At 46.7% G+C, this 21,573-nt stretch overlaps 1 protein-coding gene across 3 annotated transcripts in view; it reads left to right on the forward strand.

Moving 5' to 3' along the window:
- Window positions 1-400: 400 nt before the first annotated feature.
- Window positions 401-21,573, forward strand: part of NR3C2 (nuclear receptor subfamily 3 group C member 2) — a 220,759-nt gene continuing 199,586 nt past the window's right edge. The window contains exons 1-2 of one of the 3 annotated variants that reach the window (XM_074823833.1): window positions 401-1,082; window positions 6,130-7,891. In XM_074823833.1, coding sequence (XP_074679934.1) covers window positions 6,132-7,891 — 1,760 coding nt within the window. In that variant the 5' untranslated portion in view covers window positions 401-1,082; window positions 6,130-6,131. Of the gene's footprint in view, window positions 1,083-2,757; window positions 2,837-3,648; window positions 3,773-6,129; window positions 7,892-21,573 lie in introns of those variants that run through there. The other 2 variants (XM_074823834.1, XM_074823832.1) reach the window with 2 other exon arrangements.

Consider the following 21,573-nt stretch of genomic DNA (forward strand, 5'->3'; position numbering starts at 1 on the left):
TTTTTTTTAAATGTCTGAAATCAGGGTGGGTTTGCTCCGCGGGGACGCGCCCCCTCCCCGCCGTTACCCTGGGACGGCGAGGGCAGAGCGGGGCCCGGCTCCCCCCGTCTGGCAGGAGCGGGGAGGGAGAGAGGGGGGCGAAGGAAGGCGCCGGCCCAGGGAGGGGAGGGGAATTGGGGGGCGCAGCCTCCTCCCGAAATCCCGTCCAGGGTTGCCGCGTTCCCCGGGGAAGAAGCGGGCGGGGGGGGGGCGCCGCCGCCGCCGCCACCGGGGCCGGGAGAGACGCTCCGCCTGGGGAAGGGCGCGGGGAGACACTCCTCCCCCGCCGCCCGCCCGCCCTCTCTCCCTCCCTCCCTCCCCGCCGCCCGCCCTCCTTCCCTTCCTCCGGCGGCTCCGCGAACCAGGAACCGCGGCGGCGGCGGGCTCCGTGCGTGAGAAACCCCGCGGCGCCGCCGGGAGCCGCCGGGGCGGGAGGGGGCGGCGGGGGCGGCGCGGCCGCCGGGCGCTGCGAGGGGCCGGGCGGCACCGGGGAGGCGGGGGGGGGGGGAGGAAAAAGTTTACACCCTCGCCACTCTCCTCCCTCCTCTTCCTTGGTGGCGCAGATGGGAGTTTTACCTGGAATGACATAAGTTTTTTTTTTTTTCCGGGTTTGTTGGTTTGGTTTTTTTTTTCTTTGGGGGGGGGAGGGTGTCTCTCTCCCTCCCTCCCCCGCCCTCCCTTCTCTCCCCCCCACCCCCCCTTCCCCAAATCCCCCTCCCGCCGGTGCTGGATCCACCCCCCGCTCCCCTCCGCCGGCGGGCGAGGGTGTGACCCGCGGGAACACCCACCCACCTAGGCGTCCATGGTGGGAGCTGTCCGCCCCGCCGCGCCGCGCAGAGCCGCGCAGAGCCGCGCAGAGCCGCGGGCACCCCGCCGCCGCCTGCCGCAGCCCCCTCCCGCCGCCCCTGCCCGCTGCCCGGCCTTTCCTCCGCGTACTTTTTTTTTTTTTTTTTTTTTTGGTGGCGGTGCGGGCTCTCGGATGGTTTGCTGGCACTAACCGGGGGCCGTGCCGCCTCCCGCCGCGCCACCATGTCGTAGGGGAGGTGAGTGCAGCGCAGAGCCTTGCGCGGGGCGCGGAGCGGCGCGGGGCGGGCGGCGGGGGCCGGGCGGGTGTCCGCCACACCGACCGGCATATCCAGGTCACGGCCAGTCCCGTCCCCATCAGTGAAAACTTCGCGGGAAGGACGCGTCCATTGCTCGCCCGCGCCGGCTCCGCGGGGCGCTCCGCGGGCACTGGGAAGGAGCCGCCGCCGCCGCTTCGGCCCGTGCCCGGCGGGGGCCGCGAGTGCGGGTCGATATTTGGCAGAATATGGAAAATGAGAGGGGGCACGTGACACCCCAAATCCTGGGGGCTGTTTGCCGCTTTCACTGTGACCAGTGACCGCAAGCCCCGCTCCGCGGAGCATACGCGGATCGGGCTGTTTGCGCGGCGTGCCAGCGCGCAGAGCGGAGCGGGGGGGGGGGGGCGATTTCGGGCGAAGATGCGCGGTGCCCCCCCCCGCCCCCCCAGCGCGTCGCACCGCTCCCTGGTGGGCTCAGCCCCCCCCCCCCCCCCCCCCGCGCCCCGGGGCACCTCTGTCACCCCGCGGGGCCGTGGAGCTGTCCCCGCCGGGCCCGGGGCCCACCGAGGGCTCGGGGGGGTGGGGGCCGGGGTTCGGCAGGGGCCGGGGCCGGTGGGGACCGTGTGTCAGCGGCTGCCGGGGGCTGGGGGCGTTATTTACGGAGCGAGTTGGGAGCGCATCGCGTGAAAGTTTGCTCGATGTCTTTTTTTTTTTTTTTTTTTTTTTCCCTGGGAAAAGGGTATTCCTGCAGCCGGGACGAGGGCGCCAGGGGGGGGTGGGAACACACCGGGGGAAGCGGGGGGCGGCAGCATCCCGGAGCCGGGGGGCGCTTCTCGCTGCCCCTGGGAGGCAGCGGGCGGCGGCGCCCGGCGGGATGCGCGGCTGCCGCGGAGCGGAGCCAGCCCCGGCGGAGAGCGGAGGACGAGTCCTTGAACCCTCCCGCGCTCCGCCGCTCCGCTCTTCTTCTTTTTTTTTTCCCCCCTTTCTTTTTTTTAAAAAGATTCTGTAATTTTTCGGTTAAATCACCGCTGCAATCGGTACCGCGCATATTCATACGCCGCTGAAAGGCGGAAATCCCGGGCCGGCGGACTAGCGATGCCCGGCCCTACCGCCGGCGCGGCGCGGACACCGGGCGGGGGCGGCCGCGCCCCGCGCACCTCACCTGCCCGCGGAGGAGGTGGGGGGGGGACGGGGACGGAACGGAGACCCGACCCGCCGCCACCGCCCTTCCCCGGGGCCGCCTCCGTGCGCGGCGGCGGCGGCGGGCGGGGGGGGGCCCGTCCCCGCGTAGGGTCTGCGGGGCGGGGGTTGCGCGGCCGCGGAGGCCCCTGCGGCTTTAAGGAGATGCGTTTCCCAGCCTGTGTCGCAGCAACTTTGTCTCAGTCATGTCGCCCGGCGGGTGACTGACGGCGCGCCCAGCCAATGGGGCGGCGGTCTGGCCCCGGCCGCGCGGCGCCCCGCGTCCGGCCCGCCAATGAGGGCGCGCGGCGTGCGGGACGTAAACTTGAACTTTATGTGGGCATGTGACATGTTTTTAAAGGACTTGGCACCTTTTCCCGTCCCCTCCCGGGTGCCGCGCCGTGTCACCGGGCGGTGCGGCGCAGCGCGCCTCGGGCGGGCGGGGAAAGGAAAAGGGGGGGGGGGGGGGTGAGCCCCGCCGCTCCTCCGCGCCGCTCCTCCGCGCCGCCCTCCGCGCCGCTCCGCGCCACCCTCCGCTCCGCGCCCCGCCGCAACAGGTACCGCGGGGCAGGGGCTGACCCTCCTCTCCCCGACCCGCACCGGGAGGTGGGGCTGGCGGGGTGTGGCGGGGGGGGACGACGACGACGACACGCACACATACACTTCGGGGGCTCGGCACCCCGTGACAGACACCCCACGCACCCCCCCACCACAGTGCTCGCTGTGGGGGGGGTGTCACGGTGATAATCCGCCCTGGGAGGGGGGCAGAGCGGCGTTCGCGGGGAGAAAAAAAAAAAAAAAGCGGTTTTTTTTGCATCGCTTGGAGGTCCGGGCGGTGGGGGGGGGGAGCAGGGGAGGAGGGCTCGGGTTTGGGCTCTCGGGATCCCTCCCCCGGCGGACGCTTGCGAGGGAGAGAAGGAGCTCGCTCGCTCGCTCGCTGCTGCGTTTCCCCACGCGTGACAATCCAGATTGTACCTGCGGGAAAGCGGACGGAGCGCGGGGGGGGGGGGGGTTGGTTGGGGGTGCAAAGCGGTGCCTTCTGCTCGGGAGCTGCGGTGATGCTCCGTACGGCGTCGGGCAAATAGGGAAATCAGCGTGAGCGCTGCCTGCGTGGTTATTAACACGCGTGTGCGTGTGTGTCAGGACGGAGGGACCAGCCCCCCCCCCCCCACGCCGCCGGGACCCGCGTCCGGCTCCGCTCGGGGTCCGCGGGTGGCGGTGCCGGCGGGGCAGAGGCGGTAGCCCACCCGCCCCTGCTGCTAGCCCACCCCGGAGAAAGGGGGAAAACCCCAGCCCATCCTTGACGATGAAACTCGGGTCCTTTGGGCAATTTTATATCAGCGAAGCAGCTCACTGGCAGAGAAACTTTCATTTACAGACACCGAGAAATAAGGAGTGGGTGGTCGCTTGAGCCATCGGTTTAGTTTTCATGAAACTGGATTTACTTCAGATTTTCCCGTATCTAGGTGACCTTTTGGTTGCAGGGATACCAGGTACCATTTGATTTTTTATTTGACTGTTGCTGTGAAACTGGTTTCATGCTTGATTGATCGGAGACTCGTACTGCAGAGGCTGTGTTTGTTGATATGTTTGGGGGTGAAAAACATAACTGGCGGTGTGCGAGTACTTCTAGAGGGGAGGGGGGGTCTGGAGAAACCTCTGCGCTCATAATAGAAGCTTCCTTCTTGAAAATATCAGGTGTAGATGGTCTCGATTCTGATACGCAACATGACTTGGCTTCTGTTGTGGTCCGTAGATGTTTTAGCCCACAGTCAAATTCACTGAGTGAAAGTTAGTAAAAAGGCATGTCTGTGCAGTAGGTGAAGTGTGGATACTGTGGATAAACATGCTAGTCAAGTTGTAATAAGTTCTGCTTAGAAGAACAAAACCAAACCCTTATGCTACCAGCAGCCCGTGAGATGATTATTCGGTTCTACTACCCACCAAGGCGCTCGGAGGTGACAGAAACCAGCACTCCCCAAAAAATCCCTTTGCTGCTTCATTCTCACTAATTTATATCTGTCATTTTAAACCGAACTTGTGTGAGGCCACAAATAATCTCTCTGCAGTTTTTTGATCCTCTCGGATATATTTACCAGACAGTGCCTCTCTCTCTGGAAGCGCAGGACCAGGCATTTTCTTTCTTTTTTTTTTTTTTTTCCTTTGTGTGACCCAGATTTTTATTTGCTGAAGTTTTAAAGCATGCTTGCCTATTGATTATGTATGAAGTTTGAAATTCACTGCTGTGGGAGAGGTCACTATGAAGCTCATGCACCAGTGTAACGTTAGGCCTATAACTGAGATTTCCTGGTACTTGGTGGTTCTGCGAGTGATTCTGAGGGTTAAAATTCACTTACATCCTAATTTTAAGCCTTAACTAAGTTTCCTGGTTTTCAGAAATTCTGGTCACTCACAGCTGCAATTGATTTCTCTAGGAATTAGGCTTGCTCAGCACTTAAATCAGGGGTAGGTGATTATCTCCAAGTGACTTTATGTGAAAGTAGGCAGTTCTGTCTGAAAATTTTAGGCTATAGGAATGCAATTTGATGCACAGAATGATGTTCTAATAAAGTTTGTGCTTGAGGGGAATGTAGGCATAGGGCCATAGTTCTAAGTAAGACAAAAAAGTATTTGAGTTATTCATTTTAAGGTTTTTGTTTTGTTTCTATAATTCTGCTTAAAATAGTGTTTTTAAGTAGTGTTAAGTAAAGGGATTAAACACTAAATTAAATATTGGAAAACTAATGCATTCTAAAAGGAAAAAATATTTACATAATATTGATACTGTAACTGTTGGCACTTGAGTATCTACAGTTCTAATGATACTATGAGCTGATTCCTTAAGAACAAAACCACAAAAACTGTTGTTACTTATATGTGATTTTCAGAATAATGGTGGCTAGGTCATGCATTTTGCTCCTTGAGAGAGTGGCATGTGGGATGGGAGGGGGGATTTAGGATCTGTTTTAGAACAAGGTTTACTTTTCTTTATGTATTCCTCTTGCTGGCTGCCCCGGGAGGTTTTCAGAATTACAGATCCATTTAATAGCCGCGCATCCCCACCTAATCTGATCCCCTTCCTCTGTGGCAGAAATGTTTCCCGTGCGACTTTTGCACTGCTTCTCTCCCCTCTCAGCCCACCCTTGGCGTGGCTCTACAAACAGTTTGTAGAGCTGTGAAGGGGCGAGTCAGAACCTGGCCCCTCAGAATTGCTTCTTCCTTCTAAAGCATCCTGTGTTAAGTTGGATGATGAAGAGAAACCCTCTTAGCACACCCGCTTCCCTGCTTTGCTCTCCCTGTAGCGTGGCAGTGGAAGGTCCCTGGAGGAGAAGAGCTGTCCTTGGAAGAGCAGAGCTGTGATGAGCAATTTCCATGGGGTTTCTGTCCTGCCTACCACCAGCGTGTCCTCCTCTCAGGACCTCTCTGGTTCCACTCCTTCCTTGCTACCACCCCATTCCCTTTTTAGCTCCCACGTCCCTGGGTGAGGGGCACCCACAGGGCTGTGGCTGGCGAGGGTGGGCGGTTGTTGTGCTGACGTTGCTGAGCCGTTCCTTTTGGGGCAGGGCAGGGAGCAATAATTTGGGTCTTTTCTAACTGCTGAATGGTTTTCTGTTGGAACCCGTAGGGCTGTCACATCCATGAGACCTTTTCCCTCGGTTTGATTGAAATTGGACAAATGGTTGAGGGATGATGGATGGGACAGGGAAACGGGACTGGCAGGCAGGCAGAGAGGAGGATAGACGGAGTGAGCGGATATGCCTTGTTTCCTTGGGAAATAAGGAAATTTCCTTAGGAAGTCACACTATCCTGTCACTTATTAATTTTACTTTTTTGTATATGTCTTTGCTAGTTATGGAGACAAAAGGATACCACAGCTACCCAGAAGGCTTAGATATGGAGAGACGGTGGGGTCAAGTTTCTCAGTCTGTGGAGTATTCTTCTATAGGTGCTGGAGAGCAGACTGATGACAGTAACTATATGGAGATTGTAAACGTAAGCTGCGCTGCCGGTGCTTTTGCGAACAGCAGCACTCAAGGAAGCAACAAAGAAAAACCCGAGCTACTCTCCTGCCTGCAGCAAGACAGCGGTCAGCCCAGTCTTTTGCCCTCTGACATCAAAACTGAGACAGAGTCGAAGGAGCTGTCGGCAACGGTGGCCGAATCCATGGGTTTATATATGGATTCGATACGAGATGCCGATTACCCCTACGATCAGCAGAACCAAGGGAGCCCGGGAAAGATCTACCAGAACATGGAGCAGCTGGTGAAGCTCTACAAGGAGAATGGCCATTGCTCTTCTCCCCTCCACAGCGCCAGCAGGCCCCTGAGGTCTTTGATGTCGGACTCTGGGAGCGCTGTGAACGGTGGTGCCATGCACACTATTGTCAAAAGCCCAATCATGTGTCAAGAGAAAAGCCCTTCGGGCTGCAGCCCTCAGAACATGGCTTCCTCGGTGTGTAGTCCTGCGGGGGTTAACTCCGTGTCCTCAACTACTGCTAACTTTGGGAACTTTGCTGTGCACAGCCCCATGGGCCAGGGAACCCCTCTGTCACGCTCGCCGAATGTTGAAAACCGGGGGTCCATGTTGCACAGTCCCGCGCACGTTAGCAACGTCGGGTCTCCGCTTTCTAGCCCTATAAGTAGCATGAAATCACCAATTTCTAGTCCTCCCAGTCATTGCAGCGTGAAATCTCCCGTCTCGAGTCCCAATAATATCACTATGCGGTCTTCTGTGTCCAGTCCTGCGAACCTGAACTCGAGGAGCTCCATTGCCAGCCCTTCCAATGCCAATAACAGGTCCACTCGTTCCAGCCCAGCGGTTAGCACTGTGGGATCGTCCATCTGTAGCCCTGTAAACAACTCCCTAGGATTCCCGGCTTCCGGCACGCCGGCGGGACCTAGCAGAAGCCAAGATGCTGTTCCCAGTCCAGAAACAAAAGACAAGGGTGCTCAAGAACTCACGTTTCCTAAGATGGAGGAAATGGAGAATGCCATCTCCAACAACAGTCAGATGAACCTTGTTCAGTTCATAAAGCCCGAGCCAGACGGTTCGTTCGGCAGCGCGTGCATTGGCGACAGCAGCAAAATAAACTCCGATTCCTCTTTTTCAGTACCAGTGAAGCAAGAGTCGGCCAAGCATCCTTGTTCTGGTGCCTCTTTTAAAGGGAATCAAACAGTAAATCCCTTCCCATTTACAGATGGCTCGTATTTTTCTTTTATGGATGACAAAGACTATTACTCTCTTTCTGGGATTTTAGGACCACCTGTTTCTTCATTTGATGGAAGTTGTGAAGGTAGCAGTTTTCCAAATCCAGGCCTACATGTGGGAATTAAGCAGGAACCTGACGATGGCAGCTATTACCAAGAAAACAGTATACCATCTTCTGCCATTGTGGGTGTAAATTCAGGTGGACAGTCATTTCACTACAGGATCGGTGCCCAAGGCACGATATCTTTGTCGCGGCCGGTTGCTCGAGAGCAGGCGTTTCAGCACTTGAGCTCGTTCCCTCCCGTCAGCACGCTAGTGGAGACCTGGAAGTCGCATTCGGAGTTGGCATCCAGAAGAAGTGATGGGTATCCAGTTCTAGAGTACATTCCAGAAAACGTGTCAAGGTGAGCAGGCAAATTTTTTTTTTTTCTTTTTCCTTTTTTTCTTCCCTTGCGTTAAACTAACAAGGTGTAAATTAAAATGGGGACCAGGGTGGTATTTCTCAAGCTGATGCATAATTCTTTGTTTGCATTTCAATTCTTGTCATTAGATTTGCTGGTTTCTTGCTGCATTTTGCTCTGCCTTTAATAAAAACAAAGCGCTGGCTTTAATATTTAAAAAGAACATATTATATTCTATTGTTATTAGATTTGAAAGTGTAGCTTTAGTATGTTTATGAGCTCTTACTACTATAAATGTTGTTTTTCCCATAATGAGAGTTTAGTAAAATTGCTCTCGTGTGTCCTATAATGGTTATTCTTTCTTAGCTGGTGCTTGAATGTTGTACCTCAGATGGAATGTTGAGACAAGGATAAGGAAACAACAGTGTCGGGAATCCGTTTTTGTAAGATGCATGGTTATAAGTACGCACCAGACTTTAACTGGTTAAGTTTAAAAACTAAACTTTACAAGCCTGTGGCAACATATTATTTCTGTATTTTAACTGTAGGAACATTTGGTTTGTATATATAGAAAAATGCCTCCAGAAGGAGGAGGGCTGTTAAAACTTGACGCATTTGAAAGGGATAAATGGATAAACTGATCTCCTCACTTTTGGTGAAAGAGAAATATGCCAGTGTCGTTTGAATGTGCGTTTCTTGCCTGATTTGTGGAAGCACTCCTTCTTCAGCAAACAGGTGTTCATGTATCTCATAAAGGACGCTTACTTTCATAAACTAGCTGGTTTCATAGTCAGTATTACAAGCTATTAAGGACATCTGACAGCATGACTGAGTTAGAATAGTTGCATAGCCTCTTCATGTGTCAAACCGGTTCACCAAAGGGTTGTGCTGAAGCTCAGCGAAACGGCCAGTAACAGAATTTGCATTTACCTTTCTCAGGTCTTTTTTTCTCGTGAGATAGGCAGCTGCCCTCCGTGAATGAAACGTCTGCCTTATTCTTGGAGTGAAGAGGATGCGTAGTGTTTTCCATATCTGTATGGTGCTAAATATTTCTGAAAAAATAGTGTTGCGGTGAAAAACATAATACCTAAAATAATGGTGCTTTTGAGGAGGGGAAACAGCCTATCTGTTTTTTCGGGGAGGTAAAAAAAAGACTTTAAATTTTACCATTTTATTCTCAGATCTGTCCAATACCTCTGCAATCTCATCATTTTGCAAGCCGTACTTCACTTTTTCTTTTGCCATTTCAAATATGGTCTCTAAAGAGCGCACTTTTTAATATATCTTTCTCAACTGGAAAGGGCTGTATCCTACCTTCATGCTGAACTTTGCATGTAGCTGGATATTTGTTATCATCCAGGTTTGGCTTAAATGTGCTTTCTTGGATCAAGGAAGATGAAGTTACTCTTTTCTAGTTATTTTACCCGATGGAATGTTCATAAATTGCGTTATTTATATGGTGAGAAAAGTGGGATGCCTGAAAATAAAGACCCAATATTTTACTGCCTCGGTGGTTGAGCACTGTTACTTGGGCAAGGAGCTCCTGCCAGCCGTGAGAGCTCTTGTGTGAAGAAGTGCTGCTTGCGCTGAGTCAAGGCTGTCATCTGTTGCAGGGACAGGCACAATAAAGAGGGAGATGCTGGTAGGAGCGTGGTGGTCATCAATAGTTGTGTTTGGAATGATGGTTTCTCATAAGGCTTTTGAAGGAGTCTTCTGACCTGACATTAGTCCATGGTAGCTCTTCTCATCTATTTACCTCTAGACCAGTAAATGGGTAATCTGTGTCATCAGGCTCGATACACTTTTCCATCTTTGTTCTCTAAGCTGATACCTCAGTAAGCTCTCCAGGTGAGTGTAGCTTTGCAGGATTGAAATCCTGAAATTTTTAGTGCTCACAGCTATTACTGAACGTGTGGAATTCTCTCAGGTGATGGAGATCTGCAGGGTTGCGACACTTCAGGCATCCTGATCTATAGTTCAGATTAGGACTTGTGTCATTATTTCAAATCTTTTAATTCAGCCCCATTATTTAACTAAATGTTGCTCTTAATCTGCTTGGCAATGGCTTTATGCTAACAGGTGCAGCCGGGGACCTGTGCAAAGCCCTTACAAGTTTCAGGGTGGATTCATGTAGAAGTCATTTTAGCAGTACAGATTTGAATGCTTAGGTGCCTGCTTAGGTATTTGTCAGGTCATACAGACCCAGTACAGGATGTCACACACATAAAAGGTAACCAACCTCCCATTGATCTTTACTTTTCTCTTCATTTCTGTGCCTCCTTCCAGCTAAAACAGAGGAAACCCCGTGTGAGTTTGTTCGTGTGTTGTGATAAAACACACGTAGCTTAAAACCGTGTCAGACCCACCATCCCGGGGTGCGTTTTCAGCTGTCCCATGTCAGCATGGCGTGGGGATTGCGAGGTCTCTCTTTCTTCATGTCGTCCCAACAGCAGCATTGCACCTCTGCAGTTGACATCCAAACCAGATCCTTGTTCCTTCCAGTCGGGTGTTTTTCCTGATGTGTCAACTATATCAGGCATCGTACATTATGCAAACTTCTACAGCATGTGATTAACCCTTCAAAGTCTGCAATATTTTAAAGTTTCTAGTATTCTAAGTCTTTTTCCCAGGCATACTTACCCTGCAGTGTAAATTGCCATAAGTAAAGACTAAGGTGAAGGGAGAAAATAGGCCACATGGTTCTGTAAAGCCAACAGATGACCAGCATTGAATATATCTTGTTTTGGCAGCATTACTTTTTTGAATCTCGACATTGTACCCTTTTTTAGACTGCTTCTGACTTGCAGCTTACTCGGTGAAAAGGAGTGGGTGACCAGGAATGAGGAAGACTTTTTCACACTGAGAATGAGTCTTTAGAATATTACTGTAAAAAATTACTTTTTTCCCTATTAGAATATCACCTGTCTTGAGTCAGTTATACTTGCTGATAGTGTCTAATAAATATAGTTTAGGCATTTAAAATGCCTTGCTGCCTTACTGACTGTGCCAAGTACCCACTGTCAGCTAGAACAATTCTCTCTTTCTCCTTCAGTTACTTCTATTAGATGTCCACAGTTATGGTTCTTCTTCAGTTAGTTGGTGGTAGCTTTCTTTCTAACACTGCAACTTGTGGTGTTTGGGGAGCAAGAGCTTCTTAAGCAAAACCAAGTTCCCTTATTCCATTTTAAATGTTTTTCTTCTGCTAATATGCATGCAGAACATGTCTTTGTTTATGAAAGATTTTTACATGTTTAATTTTTAATAGAGGATGAATCATACCTGTCTGCCTGTGTGTATAAATCCTGCCCTCCATGAATGACGTTTCGAAGAAATGTTTCCTAAATAAATAATAGCAAAGTGGTCTTGAAAAAGAACCTAGGTATGATTGTCTGATGTCACTGATGAAAACCTACACTAAGAATCCAGATCAGATTTCAGTTTAAGGTGATTGCTCATCTGAATCAGGGTACCAGCCTAAGCCTCATGATCGTGCCAATTATGCAATTATCAAAATGGCCTAGGAAAATGTCATGGTTGCTTGAAACAACAGTAAAAATTGAGGAGGCTGACCTTTCTGCTGCATTAGCTCTTCTTACCTAAAGCTTCTGCTGTGCCTTTTCCCTCTAATTTTCATATTAACCCATGTATGTACACATACATACTCGCTTTTCTCAGCAGTTGTGGTGGAAACAAAGGGCTGATACTCCTACTGTAGTTTCTTTCTGGCAGTTCTGCTGGTGTAATCCAGTGTGGGACAAATTCACAAAATTTGATGTGTTATTACTAAAAAAGTTTGCCATTTTAACATAAATTGCATATGTTTATCAATAATTGTTTTTCAATTGTTGTCATTCAGTCAAGGAGATTTCAAAACAGCGTTTCATGGTATTTTAGAGTCTAAACTCACGTCTGTTAAAAGGAATTGAAACACTCTCATTGACTTCTTAGGGTTTATGGTCAAATCTTTGATCAAACATTGACAATATTTTAGGGACTTCTTATACCTGTCTGTTCCTGAGCCATTCACATGGATCAGCATTTTTTTCCTAGACCCTACTTGTAGCAGCCCCAAAAAAACTCCACCCAACCTAAACCAAAAACGCAACCCAGCAACTTGATCTTCGTTTATGTGTAACCTTCACTGACTTGAATGGGTGATTCTGGTTAAAATCTGATTTCAGGCTATTGCAAGTATTTTTGTAAATAAACTTTTATGTTAAATATTATCTAGAATAGTCACTTATCAGAATTATACCTGCCAGAGAGCTAAAGGTCTGGTAAATAGTATTTTTATAATTTATGAATGGCCTTGACCTCTGTTTGTTTGCTGACGGACTTTATGGGGAAAAAGACTGCACTGTTAAAATATTCTCCATGCTTGGCAGGGCTGTTTTCCCCTTTAGCTTCCCACAAATTTACTGTGCAAACTTTTTTTTTGCCAAGGATTCTTTCATATTGCAGGCCATAGTCTTAAATCTGTGCTTTTTTTCAATTTGAAAAGTTACATTTTTTTTTTTGTAGCTTCTTGTATAATTTTGTGTAATTTTTAACAGTTCTGGGTATAATCTTGATACAATAGGGACCTCTACATGTGTATGGTTTTACTTCTCACTAAAGAAGTTAGGAGTCTGTATTAATATGTCAGTCCAGGAGGTCTAAAGGTTCTCCTTTCTGTATCAGCATGCGTTTAACAGCCTTGTACTTTTTACAGCTCGCTTTGTTCTTATTTTGTTGAGATTGCTGGTTTTTTTTGTTTTGCTCTTTTTATTGAGGAGTTCAAAATCTCTTATAAAGTATCTCTTGAAAATGTGACTGGTAATGACGTCTTATTTTCCCTGAAAATTATATATATTAATTGACTCCTGTGCTGTGGCAGGGAGAAGTCCACGCTGCTGGAAAATTGGGTTCCATAAATGGGTGGATCTTCCAAATCTGGGGAAAAAGGAGCTCTGTTGTTGATCTGCATGACAGTATCTAGGGTTTGTTTCTTTCTTGAGGGGTGGGGGGGCAGGTAAGTAATGTTGTGTATTACCAAAATATTTCTATTGCCAGTTGATACCACTGAACTTTGCAATACTTGGCTGTTGGAAATCAGTTTGCCATAGTTAATAATTGTTTTCTAGCTTTTATATCACTTTTGGTGATATGGAATCTCACTATGATATCTTCCTTTGCCGGTTTTCTGAAAAAGGGGAAGGTGGCATCACATTTTGTGCACAGATCTTAGCAAGCAGAAGAAATTTTGATTATCCATATTCTTACAGTATGGATCAGTCCATTTTCACGAGGACAGGAAGACACCGATGTCTGAAGTACGTGCTGTATAGAAATGTTCCTGTCCTGTTTTATGGGCTATGTGTTGCAATTTTTCAGGTAAGCGGGCGTAGGGATTGCTGCGGCGGTATTGATACTCCTGAAGTACTTGTATTGACTGCAGAGGGAGGAAAATGTGAAGTTGTGATTCAATAACCTGTCCTAACTCAAGCAACACTTAGCATAAATGGAACTTAAACCTTCTGCGAAGTGCTCTGTCCAGCTGAATCAGATTTCTACATATATTTTGACGTTTGCTGAACCCAGGCTTGAGTAGGGGTTGCTGTTGGGTGTTGTTTGTAGCTGAACAATACATTGTTTGCAGCGGTGAAATATATGGTTGGGCGGTGCCTTGTCTGGTCTGACTCTGATTTTGCCTTTTGGGTGCGTTGTGTGTGAGAGCCGGGTGTCAGGCTCCCGATCCAGTTGACTCTGAAGCTCTAAAAACAACAGGTCGGTGCAACTTGGTGAGCAGCATGGTGTGACATGGACATGAGAACAAACTGAAGGGATGGAAAGGGAAAAGAACCTATGAAATACCCTAAGTGCACATTTCTGCTAAAAGATTATGCCTTGTCGAGCCATAATCTTGGCACTTGTATTTGCAGGGCAAAACTGCTCTTGTTTTTAAAACACAGTTTCTGGTTTTTAACTCAAGCAGAGTTGTAGGAGCTGGAATTAATAATGGACTGATTTCAACCAGAATTTCTTGGAGAACAGTGGAATGCTATGATTTCAGATTTAAGGTCTCAGAGGTCAGAAAATCCCACAGTTTAGGATGAATATAGAACCACAGCTTGTTCTCTGGCAAATGTGTCTTAAAATATGGCTGTGTAAGAGTGATAAAAATGGTCCGATGAGGAAACTAAAAACAGTGTGTGAAAAACAGGTATTAAATGTCTAAGTTTGGTACTTTTATCAGTTTTTGCATGCAGCTGGTTGCTACACAGTGCTTGGTGCTCAGCATATGAATTACTTTACTTCAGATGCAGTCTCCTCAAAGTGAGAGATCTGTGGAGAAAAAAAAAAAACCGAGTATTTCCATTGTGTGCAATTGTCCAACTCCTTGCAGCATTATTGGGCACGTTTGAATGCACCCTAAATAGACCATGGCATGATTTGGCTGCTTGCTGCCCTACTAGTGCAAACTGCAGTGGAAGGTCACCGTCTGTTGGGTCCTCAGGAAAACCCTCTCCTGCCAGAGCCACGTTGGTTTTACTGTTGGAGGAGACAGGCTGACCTTGGAGGAAGGCATACTTTTTTGTTTTACGCTATGGGGGAAGGGATCGTAGGTCAGGGAGGCCCTGTTAATCCATGGAGGAGGCACTCACTCCCTTCTCACACCTGCAAGCAGGCTGCATGCGCATCCTTAGTAGTACGCATCTTCAGGAACCCTGGAGCTTTACAAAACTTTGAGAGCTCATTTACTTTCAGGACAAAGTTTTCAAATAAACTGTCTCTTTAAATGGGAAGCTTTGACCTTGTTTGTTGGTTGTTTTTTTGTTTTGTTTTGGGTTTTTTTTGCAACTGAAGTTTATTAACATGGTTTACCACAGCTTAACTGTGTGTTTTCTGGAAGGATGTGAGCTGGGTGGTTGACTTTCTCTGCTTTACTGAAATCAATGCTGAAGGATTTAAACCACAAAACCCCACCCCCCTCATCAACCCCCAGAAACTCCTCCCAAACAAACAAAAAAAAAAGCTGCAGAAACTCCAAACCATGCTGTTGAAGATTCTGGATTCTTAAAAGGATAAGTAACACTGGTTGTATCTATTCAGTATGTGAACAAGTATTTCTGCAAGACACTGTTCCTTTACTGAGTTGTGTTGTAGCAGAAGTTTCCACATTGGTGGCAGGTCACAAGAAAAGAACTTGAATTTTATTTCTTTATCTTAAACTGTGAATTAAGCTCCTGCAGTTATATTAGAATGTGTTGTTAGCTGGTTGCTAAATTAAATTTCTGTAAATCTGCATGATTCTGTAAGCTGCATATTTGCTTCATGAACAAATTGATATCTTAAATTTCATATTTGGAGGTGGGGTAACTTAGGGTTAATATACAAGTGTATTTCTTGAAAAAGAAAGAAAGTAAACTTTGGTGGGAAGGTATGAGCAGAAACAGAATCCAGTATTTGTGGATAATATGTAAAAGGGCTTATAGGAATTTGTATGCTCTCCTAAAATGCATGGGTATGCTGCTGATTGTGGTTAGTGATAATTAATAATAGATCAAAGAGTTACAGCCCTGAGGTTAAAAAGCAAATTTCAGACTAATTGCTGAATGTTTCTGACAATTTTTATATCACTTCACTCATTTCCATTCTCTCTTCTAAACAATACTTCGGACTTGCATCTGGAAGTGAAATAACTTTCTGAATGGGCTTTCAGGCTAAAATTTGGATTGGACACGTGAATCTTTTCTATTTTGCTTTTCTTTCCTTGTCTGCTTTTGAGAGGTGCTATCCCAAGTTTCTAAAAGTGGTGGCTTTATAAACCGATTCCCTCGCAATTAGGTTTCTGAAAAAGCAGTTTAAAAATATCTGCCATCTTTAATAATGTTTTCTGAATCTTTTGGATCTGGGAGATTATCTTACTTCAATTTTTGTGTATGTGTATGCCCATTTTGAGTTTGTATTCAGTCTTAAGTCTACAAAATAAGCATGTATTTTAGAGGTTTATTTTGGGCAGTGCAATCTGTCAGTGGTCTGAGAGTTTTTAATCACAGGTCAGAATTGGGAAGTAAGTAGCTACGTCTGTCCTGACTGGGGTTTTGTCTGTCCCAGCTGCCAAACTATAGGGACTTGGTAGCGTTTTTGGCAGTGGTTTTCTGAATACTGTGGTGCGCTAACACGATAGCACAGTCCTGTGAACCCCGTCCCTGCAATACTTAATTTTTTTTGCTTGCCAGCTCTTCTTCTGTACTTGCCTCAAAGGCTCGGGATGGAGGGTACAGGGAAACTCCAGGTCTTGGCTTGGGAGTCCCCCAAGGAGATTGGCGCAGTTCTCTAGTCAAAGCAGTGCTCTGCTCAATTAATTTTTAAGTCATGCTTTGCTTCTTGGTGGCAGATTCAGGCCATACAGGAAAAGGAGCAGGCGCTGAGTTTCGCTGATACGGGCAGGGACTGAAGCCCCTGTGCCGTCAGAGGTGCGTTGCCCTGCCGTGGCAGGCAGCCGCCTGCGCCCGTGCATCCCCGCGAGCTTGCGCAAGGCAGCCGCCTCCATGGACCCGTGTGAATGCGTCACCCGCCGTGTCCTCACCGAGACCCGTGCTCTCCCAGCCCGTTGGTTTCACAACTGGCGAGACCCGGTTTACTCTGGCAACGTCTCACCTTGCAAAATCAATTGTGTTTGTATCTTTAGCTTTTTGTTAGTACTGCTGCAGGTAAGAGAGCGGGGAGGGGGCACTTTTTTGCAGGTGGTTTGCCATATTCCTCCTTCAAACGCAGCCTGTTGTCTGACCGAAGCTAGGCTGGAGGTGGGACCTGGTTTCCTAGTCAGGCTTCGTGTCACTGCCCTCAGACTAGGAGCAGGAAAGGGACTGCTTCTGGAAGCACGACTTAAGGTCAGGGCATCAAGACAGTAACCTTTATTTTCCCTCAGGAGGCTGGAGTTCAAATATGAGCCACTCCAAAAGGTCGGAGATCTCACTTTTAGCATTGATGAAGGCTTGTCTCTAGAAACCTGTCATGCACTTCAGCGTTTTTGAAGACTGGAGTGCCAGAGACCTTGCAAATGAAGGTGGGTGGGAAATTTGCACTGTTTCCAGGCAGACTATCTGAGCTGTCAGCTTCATTATTTTAAACTAAATTAGATTTGTGCTAGAGAGTGCAGTATGTTAGAGCAGTTAGGGAGCTCTTCCTCTAATGGTAGCTTCAGATCTACTTTGCTAGATCTGACTTTGTTAACTTCCAAACTCATTTGGATAAATTAAAAAAACCCAGAACAACAAAAACTTTACACAGGTGTTGATCATGGTGGGATATGTGAAAACTTTATGGAAAAATTAAGGAGTGTCATCTGAAGACAATATAGTATGATGTTCGGCATGTCTAAGGATCAAGGTCCGTTTTTGTTTTATTGTTTAGTAGAAAACAACCACATGTCATCAGTTCTGGCCCATTGGTCGGGGGATGCACGCTTCTGGACCGTTGTGGGTCGCTTTCCACAACTGGCAAGAGGTCTTGTCCCAGAGTTGGGCACAGTCCTTTGTGACATGCGTGTCCGTACGTTTGGGCAGTAAACCTGCTCTCTGAAGCTGTGTACGGTGTGGGGCTCCTGCAGCTCGCCGGGCACCCTGAGCCCAGCAGGGAGAGCGTGGGATGCTGCGTTGGAGGTCCTCTTCCCCCGTGGCTTGGGGATTGCCCCCCAGCTGGTAGACTGTTTGCTTGGGTTTAGGGTGCACCATGGTTTGCTTTTGTTATTTTCCTTCTATATTTGTTTGTTTGTGAGCACTAAGGCTTTCTTAAGTTAATAATTAAAACCAAATATTGGCCAATAAATATTCCTTAAGGAGTAGAAAAACTTACTGAATGTGACTGGCTTGTCAGAATTCTGCATTGAGCCTTTATTGCAGGCTGCCCCGCTGTAAAATGCATTGAGTAAAACCACATTGCTGCAGGATTAGCTCTACAAACCCTGTATGACTTTACCATACTCTTCCTTCAGATGCACAGGGGCAAACCGGAATAATCCCAATTGATTCGATTAGGATTTTTAAATCCTTATTTTAATCTGAATCTGTGTAAACTAGCTGGAAGATGAACAAAGTGGGGGGGGGGTTAGACGTGTCAGCTTCTACTCAGTGTATGGAAGTAAATATTGGAAGTGGTCCAGAGCTTTATGGCTGCTGCCAACTAATGACATAAGATAATGTTGCAATGGAACAATGCACTTGATTTGCGCTTGTTTCCCAACTAACCTTTCTGATTCTTGAGACTGCTTGGAATTTATGTTTTTGAAGATTTGACAGTAAAAAGGAGATTAGGCATTGAAAATTTCGACTGATTAAATATGCGGTAATGACAACTTCAAACTGCATATGCAGATAATGAGATAAAGGACTGTTACTCACTTCATATTAAACCCATTTGGTGGAAGAAGCAAGGAGGACGAGTGTTTTGGATGAACATGTTATTTTAAAAAGGAAAAAAAATCAGAGGAGCTAATTTATATAGACATAGAAATTAAAAGTGAGTTGCTGATTTGCCTTTTTTTTTTTTTTCCCCCCTGGGACCAAAGCTGCAGCCATTGTGGGTCTGCAAATTGTCCTGCATTTCTTTCCTAACATAAACAAGAGTTAACTGTGTGCAGAAGGCTACGGACAAGCTTGGTCGGCTTGTGTTAGTGTTTTTATTTGGATCAGAAATGTGCTTTTGAAGTGAATCTTCCAGTTGCTACCATCCTCTGTGCTGCAGTTCACATCATGGGGCAGCTGAGAAGTGAAAAAACAGATGCTTCTTAGCCAGCAGTGAAGGAAAAAAGTGCTCCAGGACCCGCCTAGGGCACTCCAGCCCCTAAAGGCTTCTGTCCATGGGACCCCACTGGAGCTGACCTGAAGCATAACCCTTGTGACACCTATAAAGTGGGTGGTGGATCCTCAGGACCAACCGCTTGGCTCGATAGAGCTCCTTCTGTTGCACCACACTGCCTGTAACGTAGATGCTGCCTGTGTGCTAATTGCATTTTCACGTGTTAACTCAAGCATCTGTAATTGGAAAAAGATTCAGGGTTACGGGCAGAGGAAATTATTCCGCAAAAAAATTGGAGGCGCTGTTTTCAGTGTATGTGTTTGTTCATAAGTTGTGTCCAGAATGAGCAGAGTACCTACTTACACTGCCTTCACAGCACTCTAGAAATCTTAAAAACAACTGAATTAAATCCTGGAAGTAGGAAATGAAACTGAAGTGACAAATAGGCTGTATCCTGTTTTTTCATGAGTGAATTTCACTTCTTTTCAACTAGTTGAAAGATCTAGATAGGGTTTGCAGATATTCTCATGTTTATTATAATACTAATCTGTAAAGGAAAACAGAATTGTTTTGCTTACAGGCAGCTGTGCTTAAGAATTTACAAGAAGCTGTAACTTAAGCAAACTAATTTAACAGATTAGAATGGTAAAAAAACCTACTTTGTGGATCAATAAATTTTCATAAAGTAAACCTATTGATTTGCAGCTAATTATATATTGCGGATGTCTGATAAATTAATTTTAATATGAGGCTGAGTTGAATAGGTGATGTATTAGTGGCTTGTAAATGACTTACAGCCATTAAGTCTATTTATAAGACAGATACAGGAAAAAAAGAGTTATGAACCTATCTTAATTTCTAATGAATCAGCACTGTAATACCAGGATCCAGATTAGTTTTGAGCTCATTCACTAACTTCTTAAGAGGAACTTCATCTTTTTGGGTTTTTTGTACCCTCCATACTGTGATAAGCAAGATACTCTGTGTCCTCCACCATTGTTCCATGTCCTTCTACCTGTATTAACATTCTCTATGATCTCCAGACGCTTCGAGTTCTGCTTGCTTCAGCACAAACACCTAGTATAGTAAGACTTTCTTTTAATAAGCACAAAGATTGCAGCAAGGTCCATGAAGCCAACACTGGTGCGGCGCAGAAGCCGGGTCCTCCGTCTGCCAAGCTCATGTTCAAAGCTGGCGTGCTTCAAAGTGTGAGGAGATGGCAGCCCCAGCCACGATTTTGGGCGATAGCAGTGGGGGTCAGTAGGTGTTCCTGTGGAGGGACTTCTGCTCAGGGTACCTGAGGCTTTGATCTTGCACTGGGTCTAACTCCATAGGAAGAGTTTCTGCTGATTGGGATATATATTGGCTTTTTTCCATCATGCGGCGTACCCCAAACTCAGAGGCGATACTGATGTTGGCATGACTTAAATCAGTAAATCAATAAAAATGAATGAGATTTTCATGCTGAGTGGAAGAAATATTCAGGACCAGAGAGGAATAGCTTGAGATCAGGAATGGAGAAGAATAAGAAACACGGTTTAATGAAAAAGAAGAGAAGGACTGTAGGAGCAAGGAAAATAGCAGGTATTGGCACAAGAGAATGTAGCTTAATATAGTGCACCAGATCCTAGGAAAACTTGTGGTTTTGTCTGACATGACTAAAAATTGAGAATATTCAACATCTTGTCAGTTAGGTTTACAAGAAGTATCTTTGACTGATTTTTGTGGATGTGTTTCATGTAATCAGTTTGAAAGACAACAGCAAATACACAACCGTTTCCCATTTACTTTTTTTGGCACAATCTAGTCTTTGAAGTTTCACGTGGGAAAATTAAGGTACCTCTGTACTAGGCATGAGAGTCGATGATGGAATATTTTAAATTATCCACTGTTCAGAGGGCAGAAATGTAAAAACCATGTGCCATTTGTAGAAGACTTTGCATTAATGTTGTGGCTTTTTTTTTTTTTTTTTTTTTTTTGTAATTAAGTATACACAAAACCAGACAAAAGAGCAGATCATCTTGTTCATCTCTGTTACTTTGTCTGAGCTGCCTGCAAGGTCTAAAATACCCGTGTTGTTACAGGTGTGTGTGTGTGTGTCCCCCAAATACAAGGTAACTACGTATCCAACTCGTAATTATATTTTTATAGTACCTCAGGTCTGTGGATTAGGAAAGTGAGATGTCAAGAGTAAATTTAGGTTGGGGCTTCTCCGCCAAGTCCTCAGTGCTCCCAGCAGTAGCTTAGTATGAATTAGTCTGTTTCTTTAAAGGCTTGAAGTAAATATTGAGTAGGGTTTCCTAGCAACATTTGTAAGGTTAAGTAAAAATCAGATTTGCCAGGTATTGCTTCCAGAGCACACTGGTCTTGTTATTTCAAAATTTATATTTCTCATACATTATCTGCAGTATAAAATGCTCAATGGAATCTGATAGTATTGTAAATAAATAATTTTAGAGAGTCATATGTCCAAGGACAAGTCAGCTGAAATAATATTCTTACTCTGGGACGCACTTTTTATTTGCTGCGTATTTGTATTGTGCAGAAACTAATGGGGACTAACCTTACTTGACTTCTGCAACTATTAGCTATATATATATATGTGTCTGTGTGTGTATGTAGGTATGTATGTGTATATAAAAAATACAACAAAAATAAAGCCAGTAAGTATCTTCCACTGTTTAGGCCTGCTAAAAAAAGTTCTTATTTATTGTTGGCTTTGTCCAAGTAAACAAAGAAATTATGTACATGTCGAAACTGGTCTTGACAGAGGTCTGAGATACAGGTGGTAGAATCTCTTACAGAAATCATGATTTTTTCTTCAACCTTAATTTGTAGTGACAGGAGAGAAGATCAGCATGAATACTTTCTGCAGCGACATAAAAATAGAGGATTCTTTTAGC

This window comes from Strix aluco, chromosome 4 (assembly GCF_031877795.1).
Source record: "Strix aluco isolate bStrAlu1 chromosome 4, bStrAlu1.hap1, whole genome shotgun sequence".
Classification (NCBI taxonomy): domain Eukaryota; kingdom Metazoa; phylum Chordata; class Aves; order Strigiformes; family Strigidae; genus Strix; species Strix aluco.